The following is a 24,262-nucleotide window of genomic DNA, read 5'->3' on the forward strand; positions in this document are numbered from 1 at the left end:
GGGTGGGGGGTGGGGGGGTTTGCTACCATCAGGGCTAATGGTTTACTTTGTTTTCCAGGAAATCTTGGACTGTGGAGCACAACTCATTAGTCATTCCTTGTGGCTCAATATCACCTTCAGCATGATCCAAACCACAAATGTGAGTCACTAATTATCTTTCCTTTGTTTCATTAGAATCAAGCATTTTTACAGTTTTTTATTGTTTGTATTTTTTCTTGTTTTATCTTATCTTACTTTTTTTGCACAAAAAGCAAAATACATTTGTCTTTGATACCTGAACATGATATATAGTTTTTGTTGTTGTTCCTATTTCAATTTTTCTATAACACAGAAATATCTACATATATATCATCACATGTATGTGATGCCATAATGTCTCTTGCTGTTTTACAGTAAATCACCAGTTTGAGGACAGTCAGAGTGTCAGGCCAACTTGCTTTCAAAGTTGCACTAAAAAAGATTCTTCATCCCAGACTTAACAGGATAGCCTTGTCGCCAGATGATATCAACATTTTTTGCTATTAGCAATTTTAAGAAATTTTCTCTTTGTGCAGTGGTACTAGACAAGTCAGACTGCTTTTAGATTTCAGGTTACTTGGTTCAAACTGCAGCATGTGGAACATTTCACAAACTGCAGTGCACTCAGCCCACTAAAGAAGCTAATTTAATACAGCTTTATGGATCACTGCTATTAAAAATATTATTTTCAAAATGTCTCTTTCAAGCCCTTTCTTGTGAGTATTTTACCTTTCCTTGCATCAAGGAAACTAATACATTCCCTTGTAATTAGAACTGATTCAGGGAATATACACAATATTTCTGCATTGTAAACCTACAATTCCCCCAAATTATCTGCATGCATGACGAGCTCTAGATTTACCTACTTTAGTTCCTATGAGCCTAAACAAAGAATCCACATCGGTACTTCCATATTTCTGCCCAGGATTTCCCAGACACAAATAAGTGTTCGCATATCCTTAAAATATTTGAAGTATGCGCAGTAAATCCACTACTTTCATAACATGTCAGACGTACTTGTGAATGTGCAGAAGAACTGAACACCACATGCTCAGTAGCTGTTATGCCTCCTGGAAAATACAGATATACTGTGAGTGTCAGGACTGCCTGGCAGCGCAATCTAGTACTTTCTGGAGTCATCCGACTTAAGGCAGCACCACTGTCCCAGAGGACAGAGAACCTGCTCTGCCCATCACAGTGCTCACATACAGCACACTTACATAGGCTGCACTACACCTCGGAAAGAGAATGCTTCCTCAGTGCCACCAGGCACTGCGTTTTGGGACTGAAGAGAGGCAACAGGAAGACCCCTGGGCAGGTAGCAACCCCATGGCAATGCAAGGTCACACGCGTGCAGCATTCTGGCAATTCCTGTAGAAATGATGGAGCTGTACTGATCAGAGTAACGTTAGGATCTGACCCAGCCACTTTTTCTCTCAAGAGAAGACTTTGATCTTTGGAATTGGGTGTTACCATAGATCAACAAACAGAACCAACAAAGGGTAGAGCATGCATTAGTGTAAGGATAATAACAAGCATATCAAGAAATCCAAGAATGAATTAAGCCAATAGAAACAAGCAAAGCGAACATATCAACATCTCTACACAATCACTCTGAAGAAAGATAATATTTACAACAGATGTTCAGCTTCTCGTCCATTCTCTGCAATTCAGAATTTCAGGAGACAAGAATTGCTTTGTCAGTGTTACTGTACATGTTTAATGCAAGGTATTTAGAAAGCATTCATGTTGGGGAGGGGGCATTAAAAAAGAAGAGAAAGAAAAAAAACAGCAAGAAAGACAAAGGTAAGATGGTACTGGAATTGGCTCTGTTTATTCATCTCTACACACTGATTTTGCTGGTGCACTTCTTCAACCTGGACACACTGACATGTACAGACCATCAGGCACACTGAGCCCAGCAGTGGGGGACAGGGGAAGCAGCTGAGCCAGGGAGACAAATTCAGGGCAGATCTCAGGATGGCAGGGAAGAGTGTGTCAGGGATAGAGATTTTACAACTCAGGATATTTTGTTCTTTCAGGAGACTTCTACATTATAATACAAAAACAGGACATTAGGCATACAAGGTTTAATTGCTGTATTTCAGCCCCCCAAAAGTAATGTGAAATACAAATTTCAAAAAACTGTATCCCTCATTCTTATTGGATGGCTCTGGTAAAAGTGTATGAAGAATGTAATATATCTTCCTTGTATTAATATACAGTATAAAGAAATAGCTCTAGAGCTCAGGACACAAATGGAGCTTTAGATTAGCTGTCAACAATGTCATATCTATGTTAATAATGCCCTATTCATGCCTGGGGCTGACAGTCTTTCTTATTTTTATTCACAAATTCCATTTAATAACAGCAATAAGTCACTCTAGACAGTGCATTTCTAAGGGATTTTTGCACTTCTCAGGTGGTTAAAGTCACTTGACCTTCGGCCTCATGCTTTAAAAACTCCCTAAGAGATGTGCTAAATTGCCCAGAAATACATTGCCTGTCATGTCTTGTTGCTTAATTAAGGGCCAACCTAGATGGCCTATAAGGACTGCCCTTAAGTAATTACTAATTGATCTCCTACTCAAGAAAAATGAATAAATTCCACAGCAGCCACACTGTCACATGGCATTTACTCAAATTCATATTCCTCCAATAGAAAATGAAAAGCATACAGCATATGGGTGGATCGAGGGCAGAAGCATCTTTAGAGCAGCTAAGCCTCACTCCCAGTTTGTCATGTCTTATTGACTGTAGCCATTGCTCTTAGCCCTTCACTTGTGTTGAGACAAAATACATTGCTTGAAAATCAGAGGGTTTAAAAAATAAGAAATATCTAGAATTTTCCATCTGGGTTTACTTGCACTGAAAGATATTTAATCTTTGTTACAAATATCTAAAGGAATCTCAGCGAGAGTGATATATTGTCACCTGATAAAAGCAACATAATTATAGCCTACCAAAACAGCCAGAGGAAACACATTTTCAGAGCTCTTTTCTGAAGAAAGGAGGTGGGATTTAGGTTGGCACAGGAGAGGTTCTTGCAGCTTTTTTTACCCAAATTGTGTTTCAGAGCGCATGAAACATATCTCCTGGACTTGTTGCACTTTCTGTCTAAATCTCCAGATGGTCCAAGAAAAGTGCTGCTATCTTCTGGTTTTATCAGATGATGAGAATGCTTTGGGCTGCATCCGAAATCCTGACTATGCATAGGAAGATGTTTTCAGGTATGAGCGATATGAATACGATGCTCTTAGGAAATGTATGGTTAACAACATTTACTAACCTCCTATTACTCTTAGCAAGCAGTTTTTACATACTGACTTCTCACACCTACATTAGTGTGAGAATTGATATAAATTATACATAATACATATACAAAATAAATACACTTACACATCTCAAAATTACTTGAAGTAAAAAGGACCCATATTTGAAACATTTCCCTCAGACACACTGGATGAAGCCAGGGCTCACTGGAGTCAACGATAACATTTCTGTTCACTTCACTGAGTCCCAGACCATAGTCTGGTAGACATGAATCTTACAAAACAATAAGTTGAGAACCATTCTGATACAGGTTAATATATGGTACAGGACAATAAGCACATTTTTTTGGTGCCTGGTATGAAAAACTGCAGTGATTCCGTGCTTCAGCTGATGCTTTATGCAGGGTTTCTCCTACCCCTTTAAAACACATTATGGGAAGAGCAGCATTTACACTCATGGTGGGAAAATAGGGAATCTGAACTCTGGAAGGACACTGATAACTGCCCTGGTGCTAGCACCAATGGCATCACACTAGGAACCATATTAAGATAGCTACCTCACTTATTAAATGATTAAGTGCTTTATTTTCCATATCCTTTAATACATTACATGTTATGGAGTAAGTATATGTGAAACTGTAAATGTTATGGATAGCTGTGACCCGTCCCAGAAATACACCTTCTTGTCATTATGATTATGTAATTGATTGCTATTATTTCATTTCAACGTATTGTACTAATTACTTCAAAATATCATGAGATTGATAAATTAAATAAATGCACTAATCAACAGGCATTCCTTAAGCCGGTTTGAAACAGGGATAAAGAGCAAGCTATGAAGGGCTGCTTGCCCCTACCTGAATAAAACCAAATCCAACAACTGCCCTTTCAAACAGTCCTCTGGGTACTCTGTGTAAAAATTACATCCTGTCCTATTTCTGCAGTTGCAGTTCTGGAATAATATGTTTGATTAAGCTGGATACCAACAAGATGTGTAAATATATGCAATGTAAGCTAATTTTTTGTGATATAACATTTTGGCGGTTACTCATGGGCAGCGATGAAGTGGCATTCCTAGTGGGTTTTTTTTCAGAATCTCAGAGCTCAACTAGAGCTTTGTCATATTAACATCATCTTAACCAGACATCAATATTCATGCATCATTTTGGTGTGGCAGGAAAGCATATTCCTTTAAAAATAAGGGAATAGTAATACTGATAATTCTGATTCCTGGATGTGCCTAGTTTCTTGCAGTTGAAAAAGCCTTTTCTGTCATCATGTTCTGCAATGATTTTTGTGTTTTTCTATAACATTTTTCTCCCTACACATGTGGGTTTTATATCCTCTTCATGTTGGTATAGCATGAAGTCTTATGTGGAATTTAGAGGATCTGAACTAAATGTAGCTAAAAGGAACTTTTGGATGAACTGCCTGGGATTTGTTCAGATCTGTTAAAGTAATGGGGGAAAGCACAAAAGGATAAAGAAAAGAAAGGCCTTAATCTTTGTTCCATGAGTGATAAAGCAGCATCACATGGGTGAAAATTGGCCTGACCTTCACCCACATGATGCTGCTTCTGCCTCAGCCACTCTTTCTTTGCTCTGATTAAGTGAAGATAGCCTCTTTCTCTGCAAGGAAAAGTCAAAGAACAAAAAGAAAAAAAATCCTGTCTTAAGTATAAAAGGTTTATTTTTTTAATCACAGTTGGGCTCATACAAGCCAGTTTCTAATCTTATTTTTTTAAGCTAAAAAAGTGCCTTTTTAGAATTTCTTTGGCTCGGTTTCTTTAGCCCCCCCCCCCCCCTCGAACCTGGGGGCCTAGATCTTAACTTGCTTCCCTTGGATGTGCTTTGTTGCTCATTTTCACTTTTACATGATAGCTGTTTGACTTAAATGGGTTGTTCGCCAAAGGATTGCCCCTTGGGGAATGGAAAAACTGGAGGGAGGGAGACGAAAAGCAGTACTCAGCTGGCTTAAATGGCATGTACAGTACAGCTATTGGCAGGGTATTGCCAATGCTCCAAGGAAACTTTCAGTGCTCAGCCTTTACCACTGGATGCCATACACCGAGACGTGGTTTTATCTATCAGGTTCATATAGAGAAGAGAACTTTACTGTGACACTGTTGTCAAACAGCTCCTGTGACTAATATTTTTAACAGCATGATATTTAAAATTTGACAAGGATATAATTCATTCTCCAGATAGTCAACATGCTTGGAGAGCTGGTAATGTCTTCAAAGGTTTCAAAGGACGCCCATTGAAATTAGTCTCTTTTTTTTAATGGGTACTATGTAACTAATTTTTGGTTACATTATTGCAACAGGATCAAAATGTTTTTTTAATTCAGCGCTGATCTACTAAAAATCATTAAAACTCAGAGTTATGTGGGTATGTGTATGTATGTATGTATCTGGCTGAGAAACCTGGCTGAGATCCAGTGAATTATTGACTAAGTCCACTGGCTAGCTTCAGTTTCCACTGGTCATTTTTTCCCTCGGGAGCTAGGAATATATGATGCTGTGCAACATAATGGAATGTCACTGTAATGTGCAATGTCTGTTATTGTATTACATATCTGAGGAAGGGAATGAGGAAAAACCTCCCCAGTTTACCTACAAAACACAAGCATCAGATAGCTTTTAGCTGGAAATACTCTGCATATTCCTTAGACACGCTATCTTACAAAATGGCAAATTACTTAAGTTCACAGTAGTTTCTAAAATTGAAATCAGGCATACCAATACTAGCATGCTCTCTGTAAGTCCAGTGTGACTACTGCTGATTATTAGTGTTGGAAACAACAAACACCAATTCACTCTGTTTAGAAATTTTGCAGCAACTATGATTTATAAGAACATGCTTAAAATAATACTGCTTCTAATTTTGATATGTGAATACACTGACACTGACAACATCTCTTCCCCTTTGGCAGTGGTTTCAGAAGCATCAGCATGAGTTGTTTTCTGGCCTGGAGAGACATTATCTAGCTATACATCCTCGCGTGCACAGCTGAATCATTTAATTATTTTTTTAGTGATAAAACTGAGATTCGCAAGGCCTAGTTTTTGTGTGTAATAATATTGGTCACACCATCTAAGAATATGTTTCCATTTGTTTTCCCAAGTAAATTCCGCCATTGTGTCCACAGAGAGTACCACACAAAATGTTGTGGTTGCAAATATGTTCAGCAACAGTTAGAATTTAGACTCTGATTCAAAGCCCATTGAAGTCAGTGAAAAGACTCCTATTGACTTCAGTGTGCTTTGGCTCCGGCACTTGATTCTTTATTTAGACCCTCTAATGATTACTCAGTGGAAGAGGCAATACTGTGAGCTTTGGGTGCTGCAGTCCTCTTGCTAAAAATAAAATTAAATCTCTAAGGAAATAATTTTTTAGGGAAAAAATTGTAGTTTATATAGCAAGTTTAAATCACTCTGCTATTTAATGCATACGTACAGCAACACACACACATTTATGAACATTTATAGGGAATCACACAAACTTGCATAATACATACAAACACACACTCACACACACCCTCCATGCTCATACTAATCATTTTAAGAATTTAAGACATAAACCTCTAGGGATTGATACACTGGCCAAAACAGGAGTGTCCAGTGGCATCTATGGTGCTGCATGGTATCTGTGACACCCCTGTGGTATTGGCAAACATGACACAGGGTCTGTAAGAGTAATTTTTTCTTTTGAATTAGCAGTAGAAGGCCTGGTGGCATCCCCAGGTCTTGTCAGATGGCATCAGGTCCTGGTTTAAGGCAACTGAAAGGAACCCTTAATCTCAGTAGTTAATTACCAAAAATGGATTATCATTATTCTGTATATTTTCTCCATAGTCATCTTACAGAATTTCTTTTAAGATCAGAATTTGACAAACCAACTGGTTTTAATTTTGTGGCTTGAATCATTATTTCATTAACAAGAGGACAGCATTCATGATGGCATATAAAATATTGACGCAATAGGCTAAATTTAAAAAGATGGAACATACTGAAAACCACATTAAAAAACAAGAATGTGTTTTTATTTAAACACTAAAAATACTTTTAAAATACATTTTTGGCTGAATTGTCTGGTTCTCTTACAGTTTCTCAGTGCTACAGCATTGCTTTAACACACCCATAGAAGCTCTCATTGGGCATATGCGGTACCACCCTCACCAGTAAGGAGGGGAGGTAGTTTGGTAATTTCACCTGCTGATTAGTAGCTATTGACAGGGCTGATGTGAAGCCTTCCTCACCATCAGAAGATAATGACAACCAGTACTTTTGTTTGTTTAAAAGAGTCTGAACCAGCCATTGTATCTTACTGAAAATGCACGTTTCTACATATTAAATTGCTCTACATACAGCACGTTTTGTATGACTTTTTCAGTTCATGGCAGCTGCCTCAAACAACTTTGAAAGGCTCTATTATGGTCTATTGGGTCAAAAATGGCTTTTTTTTTAAGTGCCGAAGTACTTAGTTACAGTGAATTGGTAACACAATATCCACACCATAATATGCATATTGTGCATGACAAAAGGCGAATAATTTGTAATCCCCATTTAAAATAAAAGCATAAATACCTACTGTATTCAGCAGATCTGAAATGTTCTACCAGTACATGTTTAAAAGAGACTCGATGTGTTTGTGTGAAAGACCAAAATGGTATGGACTTTGTTTGTGCAACTTAGTGAACAAAAGTAAGATTTATAGCTCTTGTTTATTCCCACTTCATTATTAACATGTCATCACTATTGAAACGTAGCTTAGGAAATTCATGAGTGAAAATCTACAGGCAAAAAACAGGAATGAAGGGAGCAGAACCTATACGAAGTCTATCCCACATGTAATCCCTCAGTGTGATGTCTCATCCTTCCTGGAGGGCCCATTTCTGGCTCCCTCGCTCACACTAGGTGTCCCTTCTCCTTGGAGAAGACAAGAACAAATTGAGGAATAATGCAAGACTCTATGAGTGTCAGAAATTAGGTTATGATTATTTCATTGCTTTCTCTCTTTTCTGCACAAATTCAGTCCCTCTAATTTTTGTTAACTTTTTTGATATTGTCCTTCCTTATCTATGATAATCATTATCTTTCTGTAAGAGAAAAAAACTTCATGCTTTGGCAAGAGAAGAAGAAACCTGTCCAATGGCACCACCAGACGTGGGTGATGCTAAAGACTGCTGTATTGTATGACCACTGTCCTCCCTGTCCTTCATACAGTCATTATCTGCCAGAGATTTACTTATTTTGCTTGCTGTTTCTCACACATTTTTGCTGATAATATATGTAAGGATCATCCTTCCTCTGTTATATTTGATTAGTGATTCACATGTAGTATACATACTATGGTAACCTGCATTCATTTTAAAAGCCTGGAGATATTGTTCATAATGTTTTGTGTGCCAGAATAGATAAAAATTATTCCCAGAAGGGTGCATGTTTAAACTGGCAAAGAAAAATGATTGACATCTACCATAAGTACTTTTGTCAAAGCTTTGGCATGTTATTCGTTTACAAAACTGTTCTAATGAACGGTGTCCGTACTCACCAGATGTGCCATCAAGAATATGCCAGATACTTGTAAAAATCTGCTGCAGTCTTAATGCCAAATGTATAAAATACAAACAAGTTAGGCTACAAATTCTGCTAGATAAATTTGGTTGGATAAAGAGTTGAGCCTAAAGGGTCAAAGAATGTAAATAATTCTAGGCAGGAGCCTACCCTCTTGGCTAGTTTCAGAAAATGTGGATTATTATCTCTATGCTCAAACATTAAATTGCCCTGTATAAATTTGCAACTTTAATACTGATGCAGGCAGAAGTAGAAAATGCTTAATTAAAATAAGACTTTATCTCTATATCTGAGAAATAAATAAAAAAAGTATTGAATATTCCTGTTTGTTTATCCTTTTATTCCCAAATGCCCATTCCTAGCTCATAAACATTATTGTTTACAGAGGGTACAAGAACAAGAAATAAAACAGTCTGTCACGAAAACATTTGAGGGAGGATTTGATTCTTTCAGGCTCTTAAGACTCCAAGAGCTTGACAGAGGTTTTTAGCAATGTCTTTTAGTCCTGATTTTGAGAGAAATATGTACAGAGAGCTGGCTAAAATCCCTGGTGCGTGGTAGGCCTGTGCTTAGGCTGGGTTCACATCTACTCTGACTACCTGAAGTCAGCAAAGCAGGTAGATACTGGTGAATGGGATCTTGGTCTAGGTTCCTCCTCTGACATTTTCAGGTATGCAAAGTAGATAGCCTTTCTTCCCAGCCACTTATCATGGCATTCGGATGTGCATTTATGAACTTCTAAGGCTCTATATATTAAACAACAAGTAAATTGTTTTAATTAACTAATTAATACAAAATATTTTGTTAAAGTTTAATTATTTGGGGGGTAATATATTAATAACGGAACCTTAGAATTTTGTTTGTCTTTGTTCCAGGAAGCAGATAACACGTATCTGTGGATTCAGGTAAGATCTGTTACACAAACTGGGGATGTTTTTATTTCATTTCCTTAAGAATCTACTGTAAAACTCTAAAAAATTTAAACTGATTATTACCACTTTCTTATCAACCTCCCACTAATCATCCAAACACAGACTTTAGATACCTGCTTGAATGGTCTTGAAAACTGACCCAAGAAAATATACATGTATATTTAGTGATATTTATTTGTAGTCATTGCTCCACACTGTCCCTCACAAAGTAAAACTAAAGAAGATAATTTTGTTTTGTTGTGGAGACTGTCTCCTATTCCACCCGCCCTAATACTGGTTAAAAAGTATTATTCATTCTTTGAATTTAGGAAAATTCCCTGCTGCCATGGGATTAGGGTATGAACTCCACTGCTATGGATGTCTAAAAGCATTGTTTGTACTAAATATTGTACTAAAATATGCACTGCCCATGCTTTCAGGTGTGTGCCCAGGTACCCACAGGTATGTGGAACAGTTATTATTTGGCTGGTCTCTCCCCACTTGTCCCTGCCATGGGGAGGAGATTCTCCCTTACGGCCTGGGAGGCTCAGTGACCGCTCTTCCACCAGCCTCACTTCTTCCCACTAGTTCTTTCTCGGAGTCACTGTGTGTTTATACAGAATAATATTTTCAGAGTGTAAGTGAATAAAAACCCCTGAGTTTATTAGGATGTGTGTCAAAATTACAAACACAGAGGTTGGTATCTATACATGCTAATCATTTCTAGTTATGCATGAAGTTAATTTACAGAAGAAGATTTACATTATTTTAATTATATTCTCTACAAATAAGATTCACTTAGTTTGGTTTGGTTTTGACGCTTTTTAATGTTTTGCTTGAGATATGTATTAATTTGCTTTATCAATAATATGAAAAATTAATGGAGCTCTTATTAAGGTTAAAAGCACCTCAGAGAAGTCATCACTTGTCAGCTTTTGTTTTATTACTATGATTACAACAAAGTTGCATTGCTATCACTGGCAAAATAATTCCTCCCTTTTCCCTGGCAGGTTTCAGGCTGCTTTCCTCCTCTTGTTCCTGGAGAGGAGCATTTGGAAGCTGTCCTTCAGAGCTACATGGAAGCACTTTCAGAGCAGCACAGAGGTCGGAACGGTATCTGTGTGTTCTTTGTGACTGGGGTATCTATCTGGGACACCCCAGACTCTTCCTCAGCCCCTGAGCACACAGACACTTGCACACTATGCCAGCTTCTGGGTTCCCTAGGACAGCTCTGCAAGGCACCCATCTTCCCTCACACACTGCGGCTCTCCTTCCCCTGGCACGGGACACCACCATCCCTACTGACCCTGGTCCTATCTCCTCCTGAGCTCAGCTGGACTCAGTTTTCTGGCCTAAAACAGTGGAATAAATCTCAATTTTTTCTTTAAGAGGTCTAATCCTTCAGATTTAATGAAGGCGATTTTCCTGTTCATTCCAACAGAAATTGTATCTGAAGATGAATGGCAGGGTAATACCCATTAGAAATATAAGTGGACAGCAGCATCAGATCAGATGGGTAGTGAGAAGAGGCTGAAAGGAAAATGATGATGGGGCAAAAATATCCCAACGTTTTCAACCTTTTCATTTCAGAGTGTTTGTTAGGCAATGAAGAGGGTCTCTGGTTAATGTAATTTAGCGATAATTCTTTGGAAAGGAGAAAGGATCCTTTCACAGCTGTATCAACAATATCTACTGTCTTAAAAAAAATAGCAGCTGACTTGACATGTCATGCATCACATATTTGGCCATGAAAGCAAAGTATAAGCCAGGCTGGCCAATAGCACAGATTTGGAACAATGCCACTGAAAAGTCAGTCTGTAAACTGACGCTACCTTACTTCTTGGATCCTAGGAGAGCTTGCTGAGATTTAACAGCAATGCAGAACTACCACATTCCTGGTAGATATTTCTTTTCTTGTTACATGAGATCCATGCATGAAGTGAAAAAGAGCAAATGAACATCAGGTTTACATCACCACTGATATGTGAATGATTGATCACCCATTAAATCACATACAGAGCTGGTAACAGTACACGGGGTAGTGTTAAACTAAAAGGTTTGATATTCGTTACTCTAATTAAACATGGAAATAATATGATGCAGGCTGTATTGTAAATGTTATTGCAGATTATAGACCTAGAAGAGAGGTGTTATGCCACCTTTATAGCCTCCAGTTCCTGGAGACTGTGACTTAGAGCTGCCTCAGGGCTGCCCTAAATTACACCAGTTGGTAATGACTCCCAAAGGGCTGTTATGCATCCAGTGGTTGCTGGAGTGTAAAGTACTTTGGCTATGCCAGCAGCCCGTCATTTCACAATGGAGGCTGAGAGCAGCTGGCATAGTGCTTGGAGGAAATCCCCAAGTAGTGGTTTAAGACATTTTTCTAACACTTTTTATCATGAAAGTGATATGAAATAAAGGCCAGATTTCACAAACACACAGGGGCTTTTTTTTGTTTTATTATTTAAGCATCTGTAGTTGTCGGTTAATAAACTTGGAGATGAGGGTTTCTATAGAATTTCAGAGCAGGTATCAACCTAATATTGCTTCAACTTGGCAATATTCCAGATCTTTGTCCTGGCCCCGATTCCCTGCTCAGTAACACTGCCTGTGCAGTGTAGAACCACTGGCTGTCAGAGGCATACTCCTGATTTACATCTGTGTTCGCAAAAGGAGAACTAGAATCCCCCTTGTATATGCAAGTTTTTCAGTTCAGGCTCATATTCCATGCTCCACTGGAGCTGCCAAAGGTATCGGTTGAGTTTGTGTGTATAGAGGATCTTTTGAGTACATGCATGTGTAGCTCATTCACAAGCTCAGCCAATTCAGTCAAAGTGAGGATGTATGCTGTTTTTTCTGTACAGTGTGTGGGTAGGCCAACCATTCTTACACATATATCTCAAAAAGCTATGAAATTATTATTTAATATTGCCAGTTTGGGGAATTTGACTTTGATGTATCTTCAGGATGCTCTTATGTGAATATCCTGAAGACAATAACTGACTGCTGGCAGCAGAAACTCATGACTCTCAAACTAAGCTAATGCAGTCCAAAACTCAACTGATGACAGTGTTTTCAAACTTCTGAGGCAACAAGCCACCAGTTATGATCTTGCTAGAAGTTCTATGAAACATGGGGAAAAATAAAGTAATTGACAGAGATGTATACAGTGCAGAATCGTACAAACCTTCTGGCCATGCACATTGGTGTAGTTCTCATATAAACTTACTAGGGAGAGGTAATTATCAGCTCTGTACTAAAGATATCTTTAAAAAAAAAAAGTCCATGAGTCCAAATAACATCAAGGAGAAAGGTGATTTTGTGGATAGCTGAAATGTTCCTGGATGTGAATTCATAAAGGAATGACTTTCAGTTTAAGTGAAGAAAGGTGGGTGTGCATGCAAGGACTGAACTGTAACCTTCCTAAAGAGAAGCAAAACATCCCTTTCTCTTCCACTGAGCCTCTCCTTTGAGCTAGTGGGTGACTAGTAGGTCTGTGTAGGGTGGCAAAGGGTCAAAAGAAGGATGGGTGAAAGAAGCTAACACCACGTTTTGTCTGTTCCTTAACTGTACGTCCTTCTGTGCAAGGGGAAGACTAATAGTCCATCACTTCTGTCTTCCTCATGGAAGGTTCAGAAAGTTGTGAGGAAACTTCTTTAGTGCCCTGTACTATTCATAGATGGTTACATGATGAATACCCAAAAGAAATTGAAGAAAGTGGATCAGAAAATCTTAGAATGAATCATAATAAAATGGTCAGAAAGGGGGATCATGTGGCCCACTGTTTTGTCTGAAGGCAGGATTAACTTCAGCTAAGTAAATTCTGATAGCCTTCTGTCACTCTACTTTTTAAATTATTCGATTATTTTTCATAGTAGTGGCACCTGTTACTATCCTCTAAACAATCCATTCCAGAGTTTAGCTACTATTTCTGCACACTGGAATGACATCATTAAGCTAGAACTAATATGAGCCAAATACTGGAGGTCCATCACCGCCTTAATATGGTTTCTTCTTTCCTTAGATCCTTTTTGGAGTTTGGAAAGAAACCTAACTAAAATTAAATGGCTTGTACCCTACATATCAAAGGATCCAGGCCAAGATTTCTGTTCACTTTAACAGTGTAAACTTGGCATAACTTCTTGGAAGGCAAGGATTTTACTCCACATTTCCACTGAAGGTGGAATACAGTACCTGAGAACAGGAAACTTTTGCCATAATGTAAAACCAATGTATTTTTGTCTCCTGTGTACTTTCAAAATTTGTTCTTGAAGGCAGAAAGGCAGGGATGGATAAATGTGTAATTAAAGAGAGCTAAAGAGAGCTAAAGCAGTAATTATTTTTTGCCATAGTTCTTGAAGGAAGCTAAGGTAGAGGTGTAGAAAATCAGTTACAGTGATGCACTTCACTTAGCATGGGAGTTCATGCAGTGCAAAGAGCTTAATGTGTGCAGCTGAGCTAGGCCTAATGGACATCAGTTGTTATCTGTGGAAATGGAGTATGTTAGAGGCAGCCTGGCTACTGTACCTATCTGTGATGGCTAGCGGGATTTTCAACACACTAGTGACCTTTTCTTACTCATTTTGCTGAATTTTCATCCAATAAAAGCCATCATCTGACTGGTCCACCCAACCCCATATTGTGCAGTCTAAGCCCATTGGTGAGAGTTTAGTAAGAAGAAGGAGGGAGAAGAGGGGGAGTCTACAAACATAAAGCTGAGTCTGGGGAGTGAGGACTGCTGCTGAAAAACCTATGCAGCCAAGCATCACCCACATTTTTATATAGCTTTTTATACATACATACAGCTTTTTATATATACATATATGTACGCATATATACATATAGCACTTTCTACACTTTGCTTATTTCTCTCCCAAATGACCAGAAACTCCTGTAAACTTGCTAATAGGCTAGCATAGACCTTTACATGCTGTCTGACACTACACAGAGTGAAAACCTTTCCCCACTGTGCCTACCTGTCCCACATCAGTACCGCACGTACTGCAACACCCCAGCAGTCAAATCCACCAGAGAATAACCCCGCCCATATACCACCAACCACTTCAGCTCTTGCCAGATCTTCAGACTGATTTATAGTCAATATCCCCCAGCACCTTTATGGTTCTTTTAGGACATCAAGCATAGGAAAGAAGAACTCGTTCTCACCAGAAATAGGGACATCTGGAGCTCTGTCCTGCCTAATAAGACTTCAATGTGGGGAAGGCTCCCTATATTTTCTTGCCCCACTGCACATGTATATAAAGGCCAAACAGGATCAACTTAGATATCTCAGTAGAGGCAAGAAGTTTTAAGGACTTACCTCTTGAAACAAGCATTCTACCTAGAAAGAAGCACTGTGAAATTTACCATACTTCATCATAAACTTGCAGTTTCGTAAGGAAAACAATTATATAACTGATCTAAATGGACCAGTTTAACAAAAATCTCGTTTATTAATTATATGTCTTATAAAGCTCCTGGCACATGAGGAAGTTACAACTAAGTACAGATGTTCACATAGCAAAAACTTACTACTTGTTATTGCTGTTGTTCCTTGACTGTTTTGATGGTTGCATACTGGGTGTGTTTACACAAAAAGTCAGACTCCCCAACACAATGTGAATTTAACAGAAATGTTGCTGACTTCATTTCCACTATAGAGCAAAATCCTGCTCTGCAAGGTTTAAGCATGGATAGCTGGATGGAGTAAAAGTCACAAATGCCGAGTGGTATTCCTCCATAGAGTTCAACAGAGGTGCAGTAGCTGGATAGCTCTGATTTTCAAAATCCTGAAAAGTTACTGAGGCTTTCAGCAAACATGAAAAGAAATACAATTTTGTCCCAGACCATTTAGAAAAAAAAGCATTGTTTACTTCTTTTTCCCTATTTTTTTTTTTATTTTTTAAATGGTTGGTTTCTTATCAGACAAGAACAGCTTCAGTCTTAGGTCAACATTTGACATTCCAAAAACATGAGTGTCTTTGCACAAAAGCAGACTATTTTTCAATGAAAATCATCTCTATTTTATAGATGAAAGTGTATTCTAAAGGTTGAAGTTCTACTAACAAAACTCAAAACAACTGCATTTTTAATGACATGCAATCAAATGGAATACCTAGAGTAGGCTGAACCCTGACATGGGTGAGTGGGGAGAGCAGGAGTAAGATCCAGGAGGCAAACTTGGAGCCTTGGCAGTTAGAGAGAACCCTTTTCCAAAAGCACAAGTATGCAGAATTTAATTAGATAGGTTGTTTCTTCCAAGAGGGAAGATCTGTGTTTGGAAATGCTCATTTCAGGGCGGGGGGAACATGGCACAACATTTTGAGTGGATTGTGGGAAAAACTGTTTGCCAGTCTGAGTGAAGGGAAGATGCTGTTTATTTTCCCAGGAGTCCTGCAAAAGGCTACTTGGAAAGTGCAGTGATTTCTGACAAATTGTCAAAATCTTTGAGGTGGCTCTGATGCTGTCAGAGCATTTTTCTCTCACCTCACACAAAGCTTTTCAACTCCTCCTATTTTAACAATCCTAACAATAAAAAATCATCGGATATTCTTTTGCTATTTTAAATGGCTATTGTTCCACTGTATTTAATCATTAAGGAACCAGAAGGGACACATTTCATTGAAAAATGTTCATTTGACCCTCTGTAAACAGCAACTTGAAGCATTTTAACAGGCTCTTCAAACTGTTTGGGCAGAAATAAAGCAGCATCTGGTTTGAAGCACACTTTCATATTGTATTGTTTATGTTGATAGCTTAAGTTCTTTGTTGTACATTGTTATTTATGACAATTGAATGTAGAACATTTTTGATTCAACAAAGTGCTTTCGTTCTACAGCATGGGAATAAAGCAATCAAAGCTGAGGTGACTTGACTGATTTCATTTAGAAGGTGGATTCCATTGGGCCTATTAGTGTTGAAGTAGAAGGGAGGGGGAAGGAAAGGATGGAGCAGGTAACTAAGGGATACAAATTAAAAAGGGTGAGAAATCTGGGAAAGAATCCTGCTGACGGTATGGACTATATGAGAAATTTCCAGGAGTCACTAAAGCCATGGGAAGAAATTGCAGGAATCTGTCCAAACAAAAAGGCAAGAATTCTATATAGATGTTTCTTTTTATTTTTTTGCTATGGAACTTGCAAAAAAACACTGATGCTTTAATCCTCTTGTCCCCTAAGCCAATAAAAAAATACAAAAATACATGCATGTTTTTAAAATATTTTCATTGTGTTTCCTATATTATTTCAGAGTTAAAACCAAACCAAATTATGCTTGTTATAAATGTAAAATGAGTCAAATGCCAAAGTAACCAGGATATATAATAAACAACCAGAAACAACATGGGGCCGTACCAGTAGTAGCATAACTGTCCCATAGCTGAGGAAGTTCTTAAAAAGGCTTATCAGAATAGTGTGTTAGCTGGCCATTACCTATAGATTAAATTTAATAATTTATAATTATCCAAAATATATCAACTTAGGTATTAAACATATAACTAGATTAGTTTAACCCTTAATGCTGATCTTATGGTAAATGTAAAAAAGGAACAATGAACTTCTTAAGAAAAAAGTTTATTATTTTTAAAAACAAATTAAAAGTATCTATTTGGTTAAAAGTGAATGTCGGAAAAGTATTCGGGTTCTAAGGAAATCTGTCTTCTAAATATTCGAGGGAGTCTTTAAGGGACAGAAAGATGTATAGAAACTATAATAAGCATTACACATTTCCAAAGCAGCTAAGGAAGACATTTATAATTATGATTCTGACTTTTCTGTTTAATTTATTCTGTCCCATGTTCCTATTTACTGCATAAGGTGCTGATTTTGAAGCCCGACCAGCTAGCTTAATTTGATTTCAGAGCTATTTCCCATAGATCATCCACTAGGACTGAGATCCTATAACAGCAAGCAGAAGCCTGGCTAGCCCTAGTGATTGCTCCCAGGCTATATGTTATTTTCTTAAAAACTCTTATTAGACTTCCTGGTTTCAGCCATGTTCAGCAATTCAATATCACCTGTATTCAAGTCAAAGGACTATAACACAATTAAATATCTTTTCCTGTTGCAATGCTGTTATATATGGTAGCATCTTCAACTTGTGGTTTGACAGAGCTTTATAGTCAGGCTGAATTTAGCACTGTATGCCTCCTTTGCCTGTTCTCCCCTCAAGACTTCAGCTCACTGCTATTTAGTTCCTCTCAGGCTGTTTTCCTTTCATTTGCCTTATTAGTAGATAGGTCAGTAGCTGATGCCACCTACTGTGGGCATCTAAAGGCTTTTCTTTTGTTTCCTTTTCTCCTAAAGCTTGAGAAGTTGCCAGTTTAGTAGTGATTCACAAAAGATATTAAAAATCATTTAAATCTCTTCTGATTAGAAAAAACATATGCTGCACCTTCCTTTACAGGTATGTGTACACATTTCTTTATAAGCATAGAAAATCCCAGTGTCTCAGCCAAAATCTTAAACAGTCAAGGTAACTAAAAATCCAAATATATTACAAATATATGACATATTAATTAAGCTCTTTCCATTTTCAAAGCTCTTTTCATCTATAATAGTCTGGTGATTTTTTTTTTTTCCTTCCTCTACTCAGAAACCACTGGAAGCTGAAGAAGGTCAGACCTTGACTGTGTTGTTAAAACAGAGGGACAAATTGGCATCCATATATCAGATCTGCATTGCCTCCCCTGAGCATTTTTCCAAGAATCTGAACAAATGCAGAAGATGATAGGGTACTGCTGGATCATTCTTAGCTGTAGAGGAGTGTGAGGCAGTGTGTACATACGCATAGGAGTAAATAAACTGTTGTGAGAAAAAGCTGTTAATATGGAGATAAAATATTAAAAAAAAAAAAAAAAAAAAAAACTCCATGAACTGAATTTTCTCATGCTGGAACCACAAGGAGCTCCACTCCTAATTCATTACGCTAAATTTGTAGAACGATTGTGGCCATTTCAAGCCTGTACAATTGTGTCCCCTTCTCATTTTGCTGGTTTTCTTGCACTGCAAGCTCTGGAAAACAGCTGCACCATTCAGTAGAGATGCCCAGTGGTGTGTGGCCTCTGGAAGGCTTTCACAGTCATAACCACCTGCTCTGAATGCCAAACATACCTAGCCAAGCAGCTACTCTGCTGCATGACCAAACCACCTGCAGGAAGCAATTGCTTATGCAGCACAACCAGGTCTACAGCACAAAATAGTGCTCAGACAAAAGTAACAAGTATGCATATTCAAAGCTTTACCAGTAGTCAAAAAATACATTATCTGCCCAGAAATCAGAAAGGAAAATGAATACCCCTGTAATACAACACAAATAAATTCCTGTAATCGCTTGTTTACAATGCACCATTCACTCTGCTGTATTCTCTCCTTCCCCTTCCTAAGTGTAACTGCATGCAATACCCATGGCTGCAGAACCGCACAGTTGCTAGTATATCAGTACAAACAAAATTTCCCCAGCCTGCATAGGATTTTGGTTAATATATATCCAAAAATGTGCAAGATACGCTTGGTTATGTGTATCTGAGTATAAACATGTGCATAAGCATATATGCAACCACTTCAGATGCAATACAGCAAACCTAAACCTCCTGTCCTGTCCGTGGTTTATTTCTCAAAAGATCAGAGGTTCTAGGATCTTCTTCCCATTTTATGCCTCTTGTATTAAGCATCTTAAACATTTTTTGTTCCTTTATCATTTCTTCTTATAGCATATAAAACATTCTTGCCTTTTTGAACATTTCAGAAGGCTCCTTTTTTTTTTTTTTTTTTAAGCAGTGACTGGTCTCCCAATTACTCACAAACATAACAACCCAGATTTCTCTGTTACTTCCTTACATATTATTTTAATGTTTCTGTTTTAAATGAAACCAAGAATGAAAACACTCCAAACAGTGAATTAACTTTGACATGTAGATGTTCTTTCATGATGCTTTCACTTTGAATTTGTAGAACTTTGTTCCTCATATTCCATTTCATATGACTTTTACTAAACTTAAAATTTTCTAAAATTATTACATTTCATTTATTAATGAACAGAATAGTCATATTTTCAGAAGCATTTATGCAATAAAATTATGTCTTCAGCTGATTCTGAATTTCCCACAAGGCACTTATTGGCTTTTGGAGACCTTGTCTTCTGACTTCCAGCAAAGTTCTTAAGTAGCTAAATAATTGTTGATGGCTGGAACTGAGAATCCAAAATCCTCATTTAGAGAGCTTTACTCACAAATTCTGAGCACTATCAGGCACCTTATCATTTTCAATGCGGTGTTCATGTCAAGAGGCCAGTGCTGCTTGTTGTGAAGATAGATGGGGGATTGAACTGAAATGCAGGGAATAGAAAAGTTGTGCATCTGATTCACTGTGAAAAGTTGACTCAGTGAAAAATAAATTTAACTGGCAAAACATAGTTCTGTTCTGGCTTATTAGCAGAAACACTAAAGAATACTACCCCGTTTCTACCAGTACAGCAATAATTTGAAGAGTAGGTGTTTGAATTTCTTGGTTTTGGAATCTTGACAGCTGCTATTGCCAAATCCTGCCTTCTTGCATTGATTTTGATGCTGGAAAAAATAACAACCACAGCATGTTTAATTTTACTGTCTTATAAACATAAGGGGGAAAATCACTTCTGGATTTTCATTAATAAGCTTAATAATCTCTTAAGAAGTCTTTGGCAAAGCAACCAATAAGAATGAAGGGATTACAAGCTTTAGATTTTAATGAGAATTGGTTGTTTGTGGTATTTCTCATTCTGCCACAATCCATCATCAGAAGAATGTGTATTAAGATTTCTGTGCCTAGAATCACAAAATCAAAGTATCCTATTTGCATTTCTCATGTAGGCTTTGAATTGGACTAGTTAGATGAACAGTTTTAAATGTGCACATTTGATTTTGTTGGCCATTTTCCCCTTTGTTTATAGGCAGCACAGATTTTTAGGAAGGAATTCAGTGGCCAGCTGCCCAAATTAAAGAATAGTGAAAAGATCAAAGTAGTGCATATTGCTACTGTGGTAGTTATTAGCATTTGTGATACCTTATTCTCATGACAGAACAGAAAGTGGCATAACATCAATCTTGTTTTGTTACAAAAAATAATAAAAAGGGGAATTGGTACAAGTACAGCTGTTTTCATTCTAATCTCAAGAAAGTAATGTCAGAGTCCTCTTCAGAGGCTGTAATGAAAGGACCTTTGAAGAGCTAGTGTATTCTTCTGTTAGTCACAAAGGTACTGTACGCAGTAATTCCTTTTCTTAAGAAATGGCTGTTCCATTAGGCCAACAGGAACTGATCACGAGGGTCCCACTATTGCTGAGATGGGGTCATGTAGAGTGGAAATATGAGCTCTATAACCCTTGACCCCTTTCCCTCTTTATTTCGATTCCTTTAACAATGCATGGTTGGCAGACAAAAACAATGGAAAGTTCCAATCTCTTTTGTTTGGCTTGGGAAAAACTCAAGCCAGCTCAGTTTTGTTTTTACCTAAAAGTATGTCTGGGTTTCAATTAAAAGGAGCTACTTTAAGTTTGCTAGTCTGTGAAACTTTGAAAAAAGCCATTGTTGCTCATCCATGATCTAAGCAACAATGAGATACAGATTCTCACAGTGTGTCACAGTAAAACTACGTCTCATTTCTAACCGTAGAGGCTAAGAAAGGATGAACTGCTAGCAAGCTGGATTTTTAAAAAACTACGTATTCATTTGTGTCTGTTTCTTAAACCATTACTTTTTAAAATGACATAATGTTTTAGAAATTCTGTGTCAGGGAAATACTTGCAAAAGTAAGAACCGCAAATAGCATAGTTGCAAGTACTGGTGCAACTTGGGAGCATAGCAGATGATGCCCTTACTCACCACCCCTTACAGAAATGTTGCATGTTTTATTGTAGTGGGAAGTTTGGTTGTCTGAAAAGTCAAAAGTATCTGATTCGGTACTCCTAAAAAATTAGAATTTGAATTTATATTATAAATTAAGATTGATGACACCTATTTCTAATCTGCTCAGAGTCTTATGTGCACATGCAGTCATCTCGCAGTTCTGGACTCATGCAGAGACAAATATTTAACTTTGTATTTTCTCTATTTTAAGCTTTGGTAAAATTTCTGTCTTTTAACATCATTATACAAAAACGCAGTGTCTCCTTGATAACATACCTATGTACGTGAAACAGTGATTTCTCTTGCAAACATCTCCTCAGCATCAGCTGGTAAAGAATTGGTCCCTGGTAGCTCACTGTGGGTCTCTGCATTTGAAAGAACCTTGCATGACACAGCAAAATTCAGCTGTCAGTAGTTCCCCGTGCAAAATTTGTAGTAAACACATACACTGTAAATCATCTGTAGAGAACTGTATTAGCTGACACAAATTTGTCCAGCACAGTGGGTATGACTGAATAAAGGGAAGACACAACTGAAATCCTTATCCTATTGAAACTTCCATAATTTTTATAAGGTCAGCAGTTTATCCTTGCTCCATTTTGGTGTTTACAATTTCAGCTTTGGGTATATATCCCCTGTGGAAGTAGATCCCTTCCTAAATACAGGTCTTCCTTCCAAAGGAGACACTGGGAGACCCTTCCTGTGAAAAGCTCAAGTGTTCCATTTTTTGACTGAGTATAACCAACTGAACTACCAAGCAGTAGAGAAGAGTAAGTTTCAGGATGTATAAATACAGCTTTTGAAGAATCACAGCTGAATGATTCTGAACAGTTTGCTGTTCCTAGTTTTAGTTACACATTTATAACAAATACATTTGCCAGGTGCTCACCCTTCACTTGCTAAGGATAACTATGTAAAAACATTCCTTTCCAAAGTTTAGATTATAACTGTTTTTTAAAATTATTTGCTTATCAGTAAGTTTACTTTTGCCTTGTATCATCCTTTAACCCTAAAACTAAACATTCTTATAGAGCTTGATGAACTTTTGCAGTTCAAAAACAGTTCTTAACATTTAGTTTGCAATATCACAGTGTCCTCAGTTCCTCTGATAGAAAGGAATTTGTAAGAGGCAGGTCTAAGGAAGAAATCATTGGGAAAAAAAAAAAAGTTTCAGAGTGAATTACAAGCTTCCTTTGTTACTGGATACCAATAATTTAATGCACATACAATTAAAGAGAAATATTTATAATACGGATTCCTAATCTTGGGATTGCTAGGAGCTTTTTCAGTCTCAAGACCAGCCTGACATGATAGGGACATGATGGCTAGATTTAAACTAGATGAAAAGGCTTGCTAGGTTCCTTCTGAATAAGAGAAGGCATATAACTTGTTGGTCATTGCCAACTACTTGACCAGCTGTAGAAAGGAAATAAATGTTCTTATTAAAAACAGAGCTAAATGAAAGAAAGGTGGTATGGTCCACCTTCTCTGTGGGTGCTGAAGGGAAACATTTGCTACCTTTTCCACACAGAATTGATGTACAGAAGCAAAAGGTACCTCAGGTAAGGAATTTCCACAGTCAAACCCATGGTTCTTGTCCAGATGAGTACCATCTAGGAATTAAAATCCTTTATAATGTAAAATTCTGAAGATTATCATGTTGTTTACACCCAGTAGTTTGAACAAAGCCCACACATTCATATCCTGTTGCTTGAAACAGGTTACCTTTTTTTCCTTTCTTTTCCTTTTTTTTTTTTTTTTAATTCAGAATTTAAGGAGACTAGGGACCAAATCTTGCTTCTAGATGTGTGCATGGCTTCCACTGGCTTTTATGAAAACTGTGGGTATGCCTCTCAAGGAGGAATTTAGCCTGGTGTATGGTTTTGATTCACCCTGTATTCCTTTAATGTTCAAAATCTTAAAGATTATTTGGATATAATACATGAAAGGGAAGACAATATCTGAAAAAAGACAGAGAACAATCATTCTCTGTTTCAAGGGTGAATTGCCTTAAGTGAGCAGAAATCAGTCACAGGAGGCTGCTTGCTTCACTTATTTTTCTAACTGCTCTAGGCAAATAAAGATTAAGCCATTCTTTTATCAGGCAGGCCCTCTTCTCTGTATAAAGACATAATCAATCTAAATCGAAGGCCACTAAAAGATGCACAGAGGTTTTGGGGGGCAAGTTTTGGCTGTATAATGACATTCAAGTGTAGGTTTGATTTTGGTTTAGATTTTACTCCAGTATATTCAACAGAAATTAAGGTCAAAGATAAATTAGTGTTCCAAGGTTTTATAATAATTTGCTGAACAGTTGATAAAGGAGTGGTGCATGTCAGCTGTATAAATTTTGTATAGAGAAATTCATTGTTGAAAAGATGGGTAGCTGTACAAGATCAGCTTAGTTTCTCAATACAAGATCAAATCAGGGTGACTAAAAATAACTTACTCTACATTGAACCACTGCAACCCTTAATCAAATTTAATCCTGTTTCCCTCTTTTGGAAATCTCAACCAAGTCGTGGTTCAGAGAGAAGGCAAAAAGTTCAGGTATCCTGGGTTGTCAGGAAAGATTAAAAAGGTTAAATCGTATTTTTATACA

The 24,262-nt window shown here is 37.5% G+C and overlaps 1 protein-coding gene across 1 annotated transcript in view; it reads left to right on the forward strand.

Moving 5' to 3' along the window:
- Positions 1-18,526, forward strand: part of LOC113483533 — a 71,046-nt gene extending 52,520 nt beyond the window's left edge. Inside the window, exons 9-12 of the mRNA XM_026855150.1 lie at positions 59-139; positions 9,744-9,773; positions 10,790-10,883; positions 18,372-18,526. Of these exons, the coding sequence (XP_026710951.1) occupies positions 59-139; positions 9,744-9,773; positions 10,790-10,883; positions 18,372-18,388 (222 nt within the window). The 3' untranslated portion in view covers positions 18,389-18,526. The remainder of the gene's footprint in view (positions 1-58; positions 140-9,743; positions 9,774-10,789; positions 10,884-18,371) is intronic.
- The last annotated feature ends 5,736 nt before the right edge of the window (positions 18,527-24,262 follow it).

Source organism: Athene cunicularia (genome assembly GCF_003259725.1).
Source record: "Athene cunicularia isolate RWA chromosome 9 unlocalized genomic scaffold, athCun1 chr9_part1, whole genome shotgun sequence".
NCBI lineage: Eukaryota > Metazoa > Chordata > Aves > Strigiformes > Strigidae > Athene > Athene cunicularia.